General features: G+C 45.8%; 5 protein-coding genes across 6 annotated transcripts; 2 read left to right on the top strand and 3 right to left on the bottom strand.

Moving 5' to 3' along the window:
• Positions 1 to 51: 51 nt before the first annotated feature.
• Positions 52 to 2134, top strand: LOC129595088 (uncharacterized). Of its 2 annotated transcripts, XM_055492002.1 has the most exons (4): positions 52 to 224; positions 797 to 1059; positions 1306 to 1608; positions 1664 to 2134. In XM_055492002.1, the coding sequence occupies exons 1-4, from the start codon at positions 176 to 178 to the stop codon at positions 1724 to 1726; spliced, it is 678 nt and encodes a 225-aa protein (XP_055347977.1). In that variant the 5' UTR covers positions 52 to 175; the 3' UTR covers positions 1727 to 2134. The 2 variants fall into 2 exon arrangements, with proteins under 2 accessions (XP_055347977.1, XP_055347976.1); XM_055492001.1 differs by having other exon boundaries at positions 1306 to 2134.
• A 1060-nt stretch (positions 2135 to 3194) lies between these two features.
• On the bottom strand, positions 3195 to 4978 carry LOC129595125 (uncharacterized). The gene is made up of 3 exons (XM_055492037.1): positions 4874 to 4978; positions 4062 to 4255; positions 3195 to 3936 (listed from the first exon to the last, which is right to left on the bottom strand). Exons 1-3 carry the CDS (start codon positions 4968 to 4970, stop codon positions 3268 to 3270), a joined length of 960 nt encoding a protein of 319 aa, XP_055348012.1. The 5' UTR covers positions 4971 to 4978; the 3' UTR covers positions 3195 to 3267.
• A 577-nt stretch (positions 4979 to 5555) lies between these two features.
• LOC129595126 (uncharacterized) lies at positions 5556 to 7284 on the bottom strand. Its single transcript, XM_055492038.1, has 2 exons — positions 6979 to 7284; positions 5556 to 6623 (listed from the first exon to the last, which is right to left on the bottom strand). The coding sequence occupies exons 1-2, from the start codon at positions 7103 to 7105 to the stop codon at positions 6010 to 6012; spliced, it is 741 nt and encodes a 246-aa protein (XP_055348013.1). The 5' UTR covers positions 7106 to 7284; the 3' UTR covers positions 5556 to 6009.
• A 468-nt stretch (positions 7285 to 7752) lies between these two features.
• LOC129595124 (uncharacterized) lies at positions 7753 to 9019 on the bottom strand. Its single transcript, XM_055492035.1, has 2 exons — positions 8089 to 9019; positions 7753 to 7998 (listed from the first exon to the last, which is right to left on the bottom strand). Exons 1-2 carry the CDS (start codon positions 8995 to 8997, stop codon positions 7828 to 7830), a joined length of 1080 nt encoding a protein of 359 aa, XP_055348010.1. The 5' UTR covers positions 8998 to 9019; the 3' UTR covers positions 7753 to 7827.
• Positions 9020 to 10928: 1909 nt separating this feature from the next.
• On the top strand, positions 10929 to 15882 carry LOC129595073 (uncharacterized). Its single transcript, XM_055491984.1, has 4 exons — positions 10929 to 13340; positions 13560 to 14473; positions 14555 to 14740; positions 15342 to 15882. The coding sequence occupies exons 1-4, from the start codon at positions 11101 to 11103 to the stop codon at positions 15794 to 15796; spliced, it is 3795 nt and encodes a 1264-aa protein (XP_055347959.1). The 5' UTR covers positions 10929 to 11100; the 3' UTR covers positions 15797 to 15882.
• Positions 15883 to 16137: the final 255 nt, after the last annotated feature.

Raw genomic sequence — 16137 nt, 5'->3', positions numbered from 1 at the left:
GCGCTGGTGTTAAAATTTAGAAAGCTTGGCGGCTATCTAAGATGATTCACTTAACGCAAAATTACACTTGCCGGATATAAAACAGTGCTTTTGAAATCCTCGTGCTTGTTGTATCGAATTTAGAAAGGTTTCGCCATCGCATCGTTATTTTCAAGTCTTCAAATTCACGTGTATCATGTCTCGAAATGTTGCGTGTCTTATTGTGGGAATACTTTACACTGCAGGTAAATTGATGGTGAATTGCAGTGTAGATCGTACGCAGTATTCAGATATCAGAACAATCTGTTACGATTATCTAATGATACACATCTTACTAGGAAGTTAAGTAATTACGCCATATGATGCCATATTAGTCACGTTGCGCAAACGCGCTTCTGGTGGCAGTTGCTGGTTGCTCGTAGCTTTTAATGCACTTACTCCTGTCTGTCCTCTGTTTATCGTAGATAGAGCACAGACAGGATAAAAACATTAAAAAGCTACTGCAACAACTTCAACGTGACTATTATTCTTTAATGCTGCATGAAGTTTTCCATGCATATCGTATGACCTGGAGTACGCTATATTGCAAGTTTTATTGTTAATGAAATATGATATACTCGTAATGAAGCATTAGAAGATAACGATTTATCCGAATCGATTAAGCAAATGAAGGTTATATCTGTAGCTTATAATAAGATTGTGCGAGTATGTCAAAATTTCAACAAAGCGCGGCAATCTTGACTTCGGTATCGTAGACGCAAAATTATTGCATGGAATGCAGGTGGATTTAGCTTTAAAAACACTTTGATTGCATTAGGGAATGTCCACAGTGCACTGTTCCAGTTCAACACAAGCCCCATGACCCTGACGGAGTGCAATGCTCGGCCTCAAAACCACTGCGGTCCGCTTTCCCTGGCAACCTCGGATTGTAGGTTCATCAAACCACCACCTTCTTCACATCATCGAATTCGGCTACGGGAAGTGGATGAAGTACAGACATATTACAGGGCACCGGATAACTTGACCTATGTCAGTCTGGAATGTAAGGGTTCGCTGGACAAGAAGCTGCCAACCAAACAGGTATGTGAATAACTTTTTTGTGGTGTTTTCTGCAACGTTTGACAGTTCTGAATTGTTAACACGTTGCTTTTTTGGTTCTTTCACTACTGTAGAAGTACAGTATTATAGAGCACTCGTATGTAATCTATAACTCCAAAGCATTGCACATTGCATTTTAAATTTTGTAGTGCGCATTAGCATTGTGGGTGTTCTTCCATTTTTATGCAGATGTTGTTATCAATTGACCAACGAGTCTTTCGTAAACAGGAACTAAAAGCCCAGGTCTCGGCCATTCGAAAAAGAAGTAAAGACCGAGCAGTGCTCGTCTATCTTTGGCATATCGACTTATTTGCTCCCGACCTTCTCGAACCCATCAGTTTGCAGATTGTATCTTTGACACTGGACAACCAAACACAAACTCCAGACAGCAATCTGACAGCCCGACTTCCGCTACTGAACTTGACCAACCTGCTAGATATAACCTTCAACGATAACGGCATACTGAATATCAAGAAAAATCACTTCAGTGGTCTGCAGAACATCCGCGCGATTGCATTCATTCCAGGACTGGTCGGTACTATTGTAACCGGAACGTTCACCGATCTGCCCAGCTTGATTTTTCTAGGATTGGACTATTTTCCATTCAGAAGTATGCAGGATGTCTTCGTACGGGTGTACAAGGGTATAAAATACGAAGCCTACCAGGATATGCATTGCAACGTGGAAAATTCTTGGTTGTGGGAGTGGTTGGCACGCCGCCCCAGTCTGCAGGAGAGCCATCGTCCGGATACAGTCTACAAAATTGGCAGTTTAGGAAACCGGCAGCTTAATACGGCAAAAACCTTTCAGCGCTTGGATAAAATTTGCTCTAACTTCAGCCAGCATTCTTAATTTGGAAATCAGACGCTCTCATTGTCGGCAAAATTGCAGATCAAAATTAGCACCTTACGCGGCTAGTTTCACCAGTTAAATTAAACTTGAATTCGCGACGATGCGGTTCTGGATTGGTGGCGACTTCCGTGTTGCGGCTTTTTGAGTCGAAAGTGTACCGGCATGGTTGGGGGTGCGCAACTGCAGCTGAGGGCCTTACCTGTGGGTACAGGTTGCTCACTCTCATCACATTTGGCATATTGTGCAAGTACGAGGATAGGCTTAGTATTCGTGATCACCTAAAAAACTAGCGAGAATTCATGATTACCGTGCCCGGGTTGTGCAGCACAGCCAGTTACCAGCCAGCCACCAAGGGAAGGTAGTCCAGTGACACCTCTTGTTCTTTTGAGATATAGATTGAGCAGTTTAGTTCTGAAATGTGCAAGGCTCAGGCGTTTGAGTTTAACACGGGAGTCATACGGAGAAAGCAGCTCGAGACTCGAGTTTCAACGGCTGAGTAAAGCGTCACTGGACTGCCCTCCTTAGTGGCTGGCTGGTTACTGGCTGTGCTTCACAACCCGGGCACGGTAATCATGAATTCTCGCTAGTTTTTTAGGTGATCACGAATACCAAGCCTGTCCTCGTAGTCGATTTGGAGTTATGAGCCTATGACGATTACAATTAAGTACCTACAGATAATCTTTTGGCTTGCTTGAACGTTTAAGTACACAATGCAAGGAAGATGTAATGTGCACACATAATTACGATGGACATGCATGGACTGCTGCCTCGATTTTGAGTAGCTGCATGAATTTCAAGAACAAGTCAACTTTTGCAAAGCCCGATCCCAGATTTCATTGAGGTAACACTCATGCATACAAACCTCAAAAGAAAATGTAATCAACTCTTTGTCTTTTTCGGGAACAAACAGTTCGCTGATGATCGATCGGTTTAGTTAAATTTATTGTATGCATGCGCTAAGGTAAAGTTAAGGCTAAAATAATGGAAGTTTATTGTCCTTTGCAAGGAGCATTTTCCCCCTCCTGGGCTACAGACTACAGAAGTCGAACAACATAGTAATACAACCTTGAAAAGTGCAAACAACCAAAACTGCAAAAGAAAACGCCGAAGGGATAAATCGTACAAGCATCCACCGAGTCACATCCAATCACATTTCAGAAAAAAATCCGTTCATTCCGAAGAAAAATACTGATTTAGCAAAACATACTGACTATTCTATAGGTAACATCCCAAATGCTCCAGATCCAGAGCATACGAGACCTGAGTACACGCAGTTGCCGAAACGATAGCCGCATAGTGGCCAGTTGCCGAAACGACAGCTGCATAATGGCTCTGCACTTAGATAACGTGCAGATAGGCTTCCTGAAGGATCCACTCGTCCAAACGATCGTTGATGCGGAACCAACATTCATAGGGACCGGCGTCTTTCCAGGTGACACTGTCGATTCGCATTGTCGAGTTGCACCGACACTGATCCACCACGCCGAAATGGAAGATTCCCTTAAAGTCCCACCACGCTCGGGTCTTATCGGCCACCTGTTGGATGGATTTGGCCATCAGCAAGTAGCTTTCCCGGCGCCACAGGAAGCGCGTTTTGAGGTATCCGGGAAGGAAATTAAAGCGTACCGCGCAGACCATCTCCGCTGGGTCGCCGTAGCGGACGCTGAGGTTTTTCATGGGCGGATGGAAGACGTTGTGGCGGAAGAGGGTGGCGCTGACCCAATACCGCTGTGTCACTACCAGCTGGCTCCCGTTGGAACGCAGGCACTCGTACAAACCGGTATAGACGTAGGAAAAATTCTCTAACGCGATGGAAAACGCACCGGACGCCAGGTTGTACTCGGGCACCAGCCACCGGCGCGGTACGATCTCCCCGGGACTGAATTTCCTGCTGCAGTTGCAACAGTAGTTCACATCATCGTGTGGCTCTCGGAATATACCCAGCGTAGGAACAGCGACCTGAATACCGTTGTATGTAAATGCCGGCGGAATTTCAATGTGAGACACCTGTTAAGCGTAGCACTGCGTTAGGGAACTCAAGAAACTAACATTTTTTCAGCGAGCAAATCAAATTATTTTGAAAATATGCTGTCGTTCTTAGCGGACCCGTTCCTTAGCACGGCAAGGCATACCTGCATGTTGTTCGTGTTGTGGCTGGTGTTGCAAAGAATGAGAAGTGTGCCACTTTCTGGCGCTCGCATGATCGCAGTGTTCGGCGGCCATTCCGCAACCAGGAACCTCTTGGTGGATGGGCCGCGGCCAAACCCTTCCAGAAACATGGTGCCGCTGCCGTTGCGCCGTTTAGCCTCGTCCAAGATCTGGCTGACTGCAACAAACAAACGTTGTTACTCATATAAAATGAAAACGCATTTACAGTATAAGGCGTTTCATGAGTGACCACCCATCTCTGGTAAGGAACCAATGGTAACATTCTCGCCTATTGATAACACTTTGGGTCCTTGATGGGTCTTGGGTGAGAGAAATATCCGCTAGCCGAGGATCCCCAGTTAATCCCGACCATTATTCGCAGTTACTGCTTACCGGAATGATTTCGATTTTACCCACCCTGAGCTTGTGATTACAGTGTGAACCGACTAGTTAGCGACTAAACAAACCTCCCACTTATGGATAACAACAATACCTACCACGTAGTTAAATCAATTAACATTAGGCAGAACTGCACACAATCATATCGTAAGTGCGTCCTGTCTCTGTCCGCGGCAAGCACGAGTACTTTCTAAAGTTATTCGATAAGCGGTTGTAGTGCCCAGTCAGAGAAGTTTGCGTTACTAACCTATTACGTCGATTGTGTGGCACGAGCGAGGGCCCATGCAGCGCCCACACCACAAGTGTTACCCAACCTCAACTTGCAACGACCTGGCGACACAGAAGACTGCCAGATTTATCCCACCAAATCTGCAAAGTTTTGTATACAGTAGCTTACTTCTCTCGACACTGACTCCTGGCTGAACAGGGCAAGTGCGGCTGACAGGGATGCAGCAAGCCAGAACAACACAAACAGACACTACAACACGATCCATTATCAAGGGTTTGGGCAGGAATGAAAAATCAAATGATAAAATGATCGAAGTAACTATTGTGCCGCAGTGTTTGCGGCTAAATAGCCAACAAGCTATTTCGCCTAGCGTAGTGCGAGGCAAAACATTCAGAAGGAAATTCACATCAGACCCCTATTGTTATACTGCGGCAAAAATAAAATAGCCATTTTATTTTGTAATAGCCTCATGAACGTTTTGTGAGGGCTATGGCTACGATTACGAGGCTTGCGCCCGGATCTTCCCACAAGCTAGGGTTAAAGAAACGATGTGAAATACCGAAGCAACTATTTACTGTATGAAATGTGAGGTACCTTTATTGATCTGCAGCTCGATATGACGCCAACATTAGCCTTTTTGAATAAAACCATCCCGCGTTTTCTTTTCGCTTTTTTTGTCTTATTGTAAGTAAGTTAAGGAACAGCGAGACTGTTAAGCGCAGAAGAGGAAAAAATTTTTTGATATGCTGATTTAGCACCTGGTGAACATTCATGGAGGAACCTTATTGTTAAGCAGGCAAAAAAGGCGTTGACACACACCATACGGTAGAATTCCGTTTTTTCCTTGTCTAACCAGCTTTGTTATCAAAATAAATATTTACGGTAATACGGATTACGGAGCATTTTACATGGCGCAAGCTACGTGCGTGTATAGCAATCGCACAGTGCCGCATACATTTATGCGCATTAGTAGTTATTATATTGTAATCAAATCATAAAATAATTGTATCAGACAACCCTACAGCTGTGCAAAAATACCAATATCAGACAATCCTACAGCTGTGCATACTCACGCTATATAAAATTATTATTTAAAAAAACATCAGCTTTTAATTGAGTAGTCGGTCTTAAGTGTTACCGACGTACAATCAAATGTTCTTCCCGTTCATTCAAACTCATAAACTAACGGAATCGCTCTCGACTTAAGGTAGAAGTATACAATAACATAATTAATTGACTGGTCGCCCGATTAATGACCACGGTCGTCCTTTAGTTGTCCAGCAGCAGCAATTTCAGTACATAATTTATGACTTTTCGCTTCCCGCTTGTACAGCCGTGATAATTTCCCGCCCGGTCAACTGCGTCACCGGATACACACTCAACGCCATCCCGTGATTCGCATCGCTCCGTCCGAAATACGACGGTGGATACACCGACGTATACGGTGCATACGGTGGATGCGTATCCCGTCGCTCGACGGCAGCTGCTGCCGTACACGGACCGCACACCGCCTCCACTCTCTCCGTGACCTTTGCGCCACACATCAGTCGGTGCAGGCTCAACGCCGCCGTGGTGGTTAGCGACACCGATAGGATGAACGCGATGAGATAGCCGCCAAGATACGCGCACCGCAATGTGAAGATCGTACAGTGCGCCTTTTCCACGATGCAGTAGACGTACGTGTTGGAAATGGAGTAGGCAAAAGGCACGGATAAGCACATAGCCGAGAAGGTACACAACGCGCTGATGGCGACTGTGGCGGTTAATGGGCATCGGTATGCTGCGACGGGACGGTTTGGTTTGATTGGACGGCCAGAGTGGACAGCTAATGCGCCGGATACGAGATAGAGGAGACCGGCCCATAATCCTGATGCTCGGAAGTCGATGTATAATGCGGCTGAACGGAAGGTACTGAAAGCTGCATCGAAAGAAAAAAATATGTTAATGATAACGTAGTATTAAATTTTTTTTGGAGCAACATCAGTTATTACTTTGGTATAGACAACAAATGTTAATGTTACTGTGATGAATTCCAAGCCATCCTGATTATTTTGTAATAAGCCGATAAGTTGTTAATTAAGGGATTTTACTGACCATTTGTGTACACGTACATACTACTATTTAGGACCGGCGTTAGGACCGGCGTGTTAAGTTTATAATCTGAACACTTTATTATGTATTATCCACACGCAACAAAGAGTCTGGAAAATCTAACAGTGTTTCAGTATTACTGTAACCCCCGCTACCGCTTAGTGTAATCCTGATTTGCGTACCTATTATATCCAAGGTGATTAGATAACATCCACATAAAATTTCTGCAGCTCCCAGCGTACGCAGTGCACGTGAATAGCATATATTCTTCCTCCGCTCATTTTCCACGGTATCGATTACGCTGGACATTTTGGCGCAGTAAAGAAATGCTACTCAAAATCACTGATTATGTTTTTTTGCGAGTGCAGACTTTGAATCCGGAAGGCTATGTGCGCGCAATAGTGTGACCTTTGCACCTAAATCTCATAAAAGCTCCGGTAGGGAAAACTTTCAGCACGCATACCCGTCAAAGTTACACGCCGTTTTATGAAAAGTTAGAAGGAAGATTTGCGTACGTAATACGCTGGCGCAGCAGCAGTATTTAATGCGAGACACTTGAATATGCTTTCTAACAAGCTCGCCCCCACTTTACACCCCATGCGACACCTGTTGACATATCCGCTCTACTGTCACGTACTGCTTCTTCAGATTTCAAAGCTCTTATGATTTATCTCATGACACTGTTTAATCACTTTTGATTTGGGCGTTGCTGTAGCGTAAATCAAACTTTATATCGGTACGTCGTACATGCATGTTTTCATATGTGGGAAAATAAAATTTAATTTTAATAAAAATGCGTGAACCAACCCAACTGGGACTTACATACGTGAAAACTGAAAACATTGTAAGCCGTTATTAATTCATCGACTCGTTGTTTATCACCTAAACGGTTTGATTTAATTGATTAAGGTAAAATCCTGACTGAGCGCGACAACTGGGTATAGTCGTATATTTACATTGCCATGAGGAAGTGCGCGCTAAAATAATAAAATTAATGCGAGCACGTAAATCGATGCGCATTTCTTGTATAGTTAGACTCGTGTATCGTTGATAGTCGGTTTGATCGACGCATTCGTTAAATCGGTCTTCCCTGATTTCCCGTTCCCACTGCTGAACGCCTCCTTCCCTACTCTACTATTTCCAATACGCAGCAGCTTCCTAACTCCGCGACGACAATCCTGATTCATCGCGAAGAATACCAACTGCAAAATTAATTTGTATACAGCCAGTATTCTGCAGTGTCAGTCGGCAAGCAATAGACCTTTCGTGAGATTAATTAGTGAATGGCTTACCGGCGGAGATAAAAATCCCGAGAAGAAAATGAACCTCACCCACTGCCGACTGAGCTGACTGGCAAACAACCACGGCATCACCGTCATAACAAACGGCACCGCATTGAACGACACGCAGTGAATGACGGTCATGACAAACAACACCCGTGCCAGCAGTGCGCGCCGCTTAAAAGCCCGCATTTTCGGGTCATCCGCCTGATTACGCTCGGCAATTACTTTCTTCTGCCGGTACCATACCACGGTGATCTTGGTAAACAGGGTCAAATACAGCAGCCCGGTTAACGACAACGGCAAATACGTGCGAAACACCGTCACCAGCGCGTACATGCCCCCGGGGTGGTTGAAGTTGCAGACACCGTAGGGCGGGTGCGGGAAGAATCCACCCTCCGCGCCCAGATACACGTAGAAGTCACAGAAGAAGCCCATCGCCCAGGAGAACACGATGAGAATTAACACCATGTGTTTTGAGGATAAGGTTCTGTAGTGATGGGGAAACACGATAGCCACGAAACGGTTCAGCGCCATACCGAGTAGTCCGTAGTGAACCGCGGTGAGGTTGATGATGTAGAAGAAGAAATAGTGTTGGCAGAAGGATAAGGAACGGACCACGCCGCGTTGCTGCTGGCCTTCCGCGACGGTGGCGATCCAGATGGGCCAGTGGATGGCCACCATCAGGATCTCGATGATCAGCTGGTGTAGAATGAGCAACCGCGAGCCGGTAAAATGGCCGCTCTGCCGGATGAGTACAGCGACAAGGAGAATGTACAGGGAACACGCGGTGATACAGCAGAACAGGTTGACGCCGTAGAATACGTTGAACTGCGATTCCGTTAGAAATAGGTTGGACAAATTTGCCGGTATGCGTTTCGCCGGTACAGCGGAAAAATTCGAAGTTGTGTTGACTAACATGTTGCACACGGATTGCAGAATGAATCGGTAAAGTAAGCCGTGTCTCAGAATAGAAGAATGTTTATAGGTTTTAATCAATCGCGACTTGAGGAAGCCTCTGTTTACACGCATCAAGGTGCGCTTCATCGGCCTGATTAAGTAGTAACGAATTTATGCAACCTTGACTCAGGCAGACGAACCACATGCCGCTGCGTTGGGCTGTTTGTAAACCAAACAAATGCGCATTTATTTAATTTCTACGTCATCATACCGATTATTCATTCCCCCGGGAAGGGGGATTTCATTAGTGTAGTGGATTAGCGGAGCATATAGTCCATGACCTATAAGGGTGTTTAGAGTACTACATACTCCCGTGAGGCGGTTGGCGTGAATAGCTCACGCGATCAACATACAATTTACTCCTTCTTAAATAATATTGCTCCATCTTACCTACAGCAATACATGCTTAAGTGCCTGGATTTTTCTGAATGTCTTAAATAATGTTAATCGTCATTCAAATTTTTTGTACTGATTTACGTGGAACAGAATTAATAAATAAATAGAAGGTAGATACCCTCTCGCTCTCTATATCCACGCTTTATCCAAAACCCGACATGACGGTGCAAAATATTACCAGGTTAAGTACTGGAATCCCAGAATACCTTCTTTTTCTTCGTGATCCCTAATTTCCTATTTTACGTTTGCATCGTCTGTGTGTACAAAAGCTGCTGTGGTCCTGTGGATGACGCGGAATTTTTTGTGAACTTCACGGGAATGACTAGAACATCGATGGATAGCACTGTAGTTTACCTCGAAAACAAATCGCAGCCCCGCAGAATAGTCACGCAATCCAACAGACGACATTTCCAAATTTAGTTAAATTCCCAGCAATCAGGAACGAGTGATATCTTTGTGATCTTTTATGTAGTTTAATTACCATTACGATCATATCGAAATGATGATAGAGTGCGTCATTTACCCCTGCACAGAGAGAAATAGAGCCGACGGCATGCGTATTCGCCCGTGTCAGCAAAAAGGTCACATCCGCGTATTTCCACGGTATATAAGCCCAAAAAACGCGAGTGATAAATACATAGAAATAAATTTAGTGCGGTGGTGTGTTTACGTCGTCAAAATGCTAGCTAGCAGTAGACTTTGCCGCAACATTCCGTTGTAACGCGCATATATGTCGTACTCGTACAGATTATGGACATGAAAAGGATGTGGCACAGGAAGAAGGCCCATACCATCAGATGACAAGATTTTTAATTTTTAAAATGCAGTTAACAGTTTCATAAGATTTTGCGAATTATAGGCGTCGGCAGCGTAGCTGCAGACGTCAAGCGCAGGCTATAGCGAAAGCGTGCTATTAACACACTTAAACCGCATTATTTTTCGATTTCCCGTCATAAAAAACGGTCATCGATAGATTAGGCGTAAAGCTTTCACAGACATTTCTTTGCCTCTCGTCGAGGCTCCAAGTAAATCGATAATAGCTCCTTATCTGCGAGAATAAATATTTAAAATTAGAGTAATGACGAGTGGCTGTAAGTGGCGGTCAGTTTATGCACTTCCTTATCAAAATTACTATGCACTCTGCAACTTTGCGCGTAGGTATCACGCTGCACTTGCAACCTGAAGATTCAGCCGCTTATTATCAACACTGAGCCAAGATGAGTAAACCGATGGCAAACTTGCAGACATTTTATTATTATAATATAGATAAGTGATAAGAGACAAAGTGCCCTCTGAGCAACGGAATTTAAGCATAATTTCGTGGTATCTTTGCCGATCCTTCGAGACACGGGTTTAGTGACATGTAATCTTTGCTGTCGTTGTTCAGAAATGCATATCTAAACATCCGATGCAAAGTACTGCGATAACCAGCCAATAAGCTACCAGCTAGATTATCTCATAATAATCAGCAAACATGCTTAGACGCATAAATTTGATTGTTTGATGGTAACAACTGCATAAACATGTCCGCAACTGGGTGCAGTTTGAGCTAGTACCTTTTACATAGTTGCCTACTCTAGTCGGGTTACCGCCTATACGGTCTAGTTTTTGTTATAATGCCATTATAGAAAACCTATCGCTAATGACATTTACGATTATTTAACAAATATGGCCAACCCGTCATTCACAGATCTGTATCAGCTACTGGGCGTATCTTCGGATGCCGCTACCGTCGAGATTGAACGAGCCTTCCGTCGTCAAGCGTTGCTGGTACATCCGGACAAAAACCGCAATCCCGACAGCGAAGATATCATGCGGCAACGTGAGGAATTAATGAAGCAGCTGACCAATGCCAAGCATGTCCTACTGGATCCGGAGCGACGAGCCAAGTATGATGAACAGTACGAGGGAGCCGCCACGGATGTGGATGTAATGTTCCTGGATGGCGGCAGTCGGTTGTCGGAACGGTACCGGAAATTGTTCGCTAAAGGACAGCAGTTGTCGGAGAAGATTACACTCGTCAATAATCTCCCCGAGCTGCAGAGCGCGGTGCGTGCAGTGATAACACTGGTCACTAACACGGATAACGATGCCGACAGCACCAGTAACTGGAAAGAAGACAACGTACTGGATGACAACGAAGCGGTCTACGGAGAAATTCAAGAACCCCAACCAGGTTATGTCACAAAAATTAAACAGCATTTGTACGCACGAGACATCACAGCGATGGCGGCGTATATTATGCAACAGCGGTGCATTACCGAAGCGCTGTTTGTCTGTAATGAACTAACGGTTGGAAAAGATGTTGAACAACTACCGACGCCTTTTCGTGCCAGTTTACTGGTACTTCGAGCTGCTCGTGCAAGACTACTCAACAATCTTTTCGAAGCAACCGCACTGTGTAATGAGGCGGTCGCACTCTTTCCAGCCGAGACCGTCTACATCGCCGTCTTCCTGATTCTTCGCGAAAACAAATTTCGCGAGCGTTGTGTGGAAAGGTTACATAATCTTCTCTGCAGTCGCACGGTTCTGGCCGACAGTTCGAGCATTTTAAATGTGCCCAGTACGCATATGTACGACGGTTATCTAGAAGCCGGTCGAGCTTTGCGCGCTATCACGCGATCCGAAAAATACGTGGCCGCCCAGTCGGTGTCGGATTTCGAGAAGGCCATGCTGTACCTGGATCTCGGTATGGCAACGGTCGATTGGGTGGTCTTGGTGAATTGTTTCTTAACGGCTGCCACATACTTGGTTAAAGAAATGAAGCGGTCCTTCAGTCTTCCAGCAAACCGAACGTTCGCCACGTGCTACGCGATTTGGAGAATCCTACCGGAAATTCTCGGGACGGTTGTCGGCATCACGGACCTGCGAGCGCATCCCATAACAAGCGAACACTTTCTGGAAAAGGCCGTTGGACTATTAATTTTAGCTGCCGAATTAACGACGCAATGTCCGCGCCATGTGCGTAGCGGCACGTCAGTTAATCTTGTCAGCGACCATCATATTGCGATAGCGGAAATCTGCACACGGAAAATCCTGCAGTCATGTAAGATCGCACCCTTCGCGCAGAGCAGCCTGCTCTGCGGTTCTGACATGCTATACTTGAACCTGGTCCATAAGCAGTTTCTGGAAAATTATCTGGAACAGCAACTCCTACACAATCCGCAGCACACTTTGTGCAATTTATGGAGATATCATCTGTTGGAGTTGTCGTTTAAAGGCGAAGGTACAGGTGGCAAATTCGAGCAGAGACGGACGGACTGTCTTCTGAATGCCGTCGAGGAAAACAAGTGGAATGTGGCGCAGGTTGAAGATACGCTGCAGTGGGATTACCTGCTGCGTGACGATAACGGGTTTTTGGACAGCAACCGCCGATGGCTCGATATCCCCGGCGATCAGATAGTGTCCGTCGATGGCGTAGTTGTCAACTTCAAGGATGGCACATTCTCGCCCATCATCAATCTGTGTCCGTATGACGAAGACGGATATTACGGAGGGGTCTTAGGCTGGAAGGACTTTAGTGAAGTATTTAATTTGGGCATAGACGCGACAATGTTTAGCCTGGAGGCCCCGGACGTAGAAATGCCATATCATGCGTACCAGGAAATGAAATTCTATCCCGCGCGGCTAGAGGGAAGTAACTTTCTGGCCACGATGTTCCATGCCGACTATTTGTTAAAGATGTTTACTACAGGATTTGAGGTGTCGGCGGAGGCGCCGTTCAGTTTTCGTACAACATATGAAGGACTACTCCAAAACCTGCCTACGCACCTGCAGCGCATACTGCGGCCACTGTCGGACAGACGCCGCAGCGCTGGCAGTGGTCGTGTGCATAGGTTTTGGATCGAAGCGGAAAAGATCGAATATTCGGCAGAGGAGGACGAAGAAGGAGAGACTGTAACCTACAGGTTAGAATATCATGTACGTACAAACAGACCATGGCATCAAAATTATACAACACATTTTAATAGGCAAAGGTCACAGTATCTATTTAGTTCAGAGAGGCAATGGTATTTGTCACACCGAAGTGGCATAAATAAACCTAAATATTTATTGCGAAAAAATGTTTACAGCGTAGAATAGAGTGGCTTTGCCGAAAGACCGTTGTTTTATTTCATGTTTGACAGATTTCATGAGACATGGATGCGTGTGAAGAAGCGCCTGCTTCGGTATGACAAGAACGGAAACGCCGTGGACGATGAAAACGACCAAGAAAGCGATACGGAAGATGATCTGCAAGACAGCGATGAAGAAGCAACTCGATCTGTACCCAAAAAAGAGAAATCAGCAGAGTTTCTCTATGCCCAAGATTTCACGGAATGGTACGACGAGATAGCGGATCATTTCCCGGTGTTTGCACGGTTGAGGGAAATGCTGAAGCTGGCGGCGATAAATGTGATCATGAAGTCTATGGTAACACAGAAGCGGCAACAGAGGGCCAATCTGCGACCCAATCCCGATGAGCTCCGACCTGATGTACAACGTATACGGCGCGATATCCTGGAAAAGTATCCACGTAACACAGCGTCCGAAATTCAGAAAGTCTACAACGATACTCTACGGGCCAACGGGGTTACGGACAGCGAAGTGGGAGCAGCACAGCGGCGCCAGGTGCAGACCGAAATACAAGAAAAACTCCAGGAAATTGATGAACAAATGCTCGTGAGTATTGTGACACAGATGGCGGCTGCATTTTTCTGTCCATCCTCGCCGGAATTCACAAGAAACGTGACGGCATGGATAGACAGCAGTGCTAGTGATTCGTCGTGTCGTCTGGCGGAAGCTCGACTCTTGAACCAGTTGGCCAGTTCGATATGCGCAAGCCGGCTTAATGCAGTGGACAAGATTTTGGCTGGACCAAGAGCAATGGGACTTGACAAAATAGCCGCTGGGATGTCTGACCGGACCCAGGCTGTCTCCTGGAGCCGGCCATCGCCCAATTACTGTACATACGTGCCAGCAGTCTACGGAATGTACGATCAAGCGACCGTGTATGGAGGCGTGAATTTACAACTGAACTTAAAAGCCGTGTCCGAAGGGGGTAAGTGACTACATAAGAAAACAAATGTGAAAATGGCCCAAAAACCAGTACATAGCCAGTAACCAGTTGCGTTTTCAACAGGAGCAGGCGCATTCCGCAACAGCAGCGGCGGCAGTAACGGTGGCGGCCGAAGTGGCGGTGGTAGCAGCGGCAGAAGCGGTGGCGGTAGTAACGGCAGCGGTGGTAATGGTGGCAGTGGTAGTAGCGGTAGCGGCAGACGTGGTGCTGGTAGCGGCAACGACGGTAGAGGCGGTAGTGTTGACAGTGGTAAGCGGCGACAGTAGCAGTCCATACAGTGTTTGCACAGAGTTCTTATGGCTTAAGTTGTAATACGCACAATAATGAGAACTGTTGTCGTTATGTGGAGTGTGTGAGTTTAACGGCAAGCAACAAGGTGCAGGGGGTATGGACTTTACTTCCGGGCATCAAGCGGATACCAAGCAAAGAGCAATACGGACACGTATATATATAACATCATAAAAGAGGCACGTAGTGCCCTAACAGCCATGCACAGAAAAACATCAAGGATGAAAACAGCAGAAGTTAACACATTTTGAGAACAGCAGTTACGGATTAGGTGGTGACGGGGATGGAGGGAGGGAAGGAAAATCTTCTACAGACGAAACGGGCGAACTAATGGTTGCCGACTGGTGGTCAGCCGCTTTATATAGGCGAGTCCAGGTGGCCAGGGATGGGAGAGCGTTTGCTTTTCCCTGGCCAGGGGAGGAACGACTGACCAATGCGCGCGCGGTGGTCAGCGGATAACTCCGCCTTCATTATAAAGAGATTTCCCCAAAGAAATCTTAATCATAATTTTAGTCTGTTCAATAACTTCAATTAGGATTTTACTGATTCCGGCTATTTGCAGATGGTGTGCACGGAAACAGTCGTAACTCAAAGAAAGTTACACACGTTTACATGGTAATACCCGAGAGAAGTGCTTGGAAAAGAGCAAAACGAGCCAGATCCGAGCACACCGCACTGGGGAATAATCGTTACATCGGGATATCGTCAACGGGTGTGCAGGTGCGCACTTATGACGGTCAGCTGGTCTCCGCACGCGGTATGCAGACGGCCAACAAACTGACCAGGGAAACCGGCATCAAGCACGTTGCTGTGGTTATCGCCGTGTACGGCACGCGGATAGAGGCCATGTACCATGAAGCGTGCTTGCTGGAGAAGGGCAGATATGATGAACTGTTTACGAATCGCAATCAAGACCGGCGCAACCCGGATAACTACAGTGCCGGACTGCCGGAAGAAACATTAGCACGGGGAGAGCGAATCCGCGCGCAGGCTCGACGAAGGGCCAGAAGACCGTGAAATCCAGGAAAAGGTTTAGTTTAACATGAGCTCACGACCGTTTACTACATGAAATTGAAATGAAATAAAAGAGATTTTACATGTTGCATCATGCAAGTGTGCATGCTTCGATTTCATATTTGGAAATTTACTGTCCGAACATAAATTAGAATTCCATGGAAACCCCAGAAAATGTCATTGTTGCTTCCAGTCCACATAACTTTTAAATGATAATTATTTGTTCACCTTGAAAATGTAAGCAATGGTAATCGATCGATATCGTCCAGTGCCAAGTTACCGAACGCAAAAGGAAATTAAACTGCATTGAAGTCTGTCAGATAAGCTTTGAGTGGCCAGTGGCT

Source organism: Paramacrobiotus metropolitanus, unplaced genomic scaffold (genome assembly GCF_019649055.1).
Source record: "Paramacrobiotus metropolitanus isolate TYO unplaced genomic scaffold, Prichtersi_v1.0 Parri_scaffold0000074, whole genome shotgun sequence".
Classification (NCBI taxonomy): domain Eukaryota; kingdom Metazoa; phylum Tardigrada; class Eutardigrada; order Parachela; family Macrobiotidae; genus Paramacrobiotus; species Paramacrobiotus metropolitanus.
This window is presented reverse-complemented; position numbering and strand designations above follow the sequence as displayed.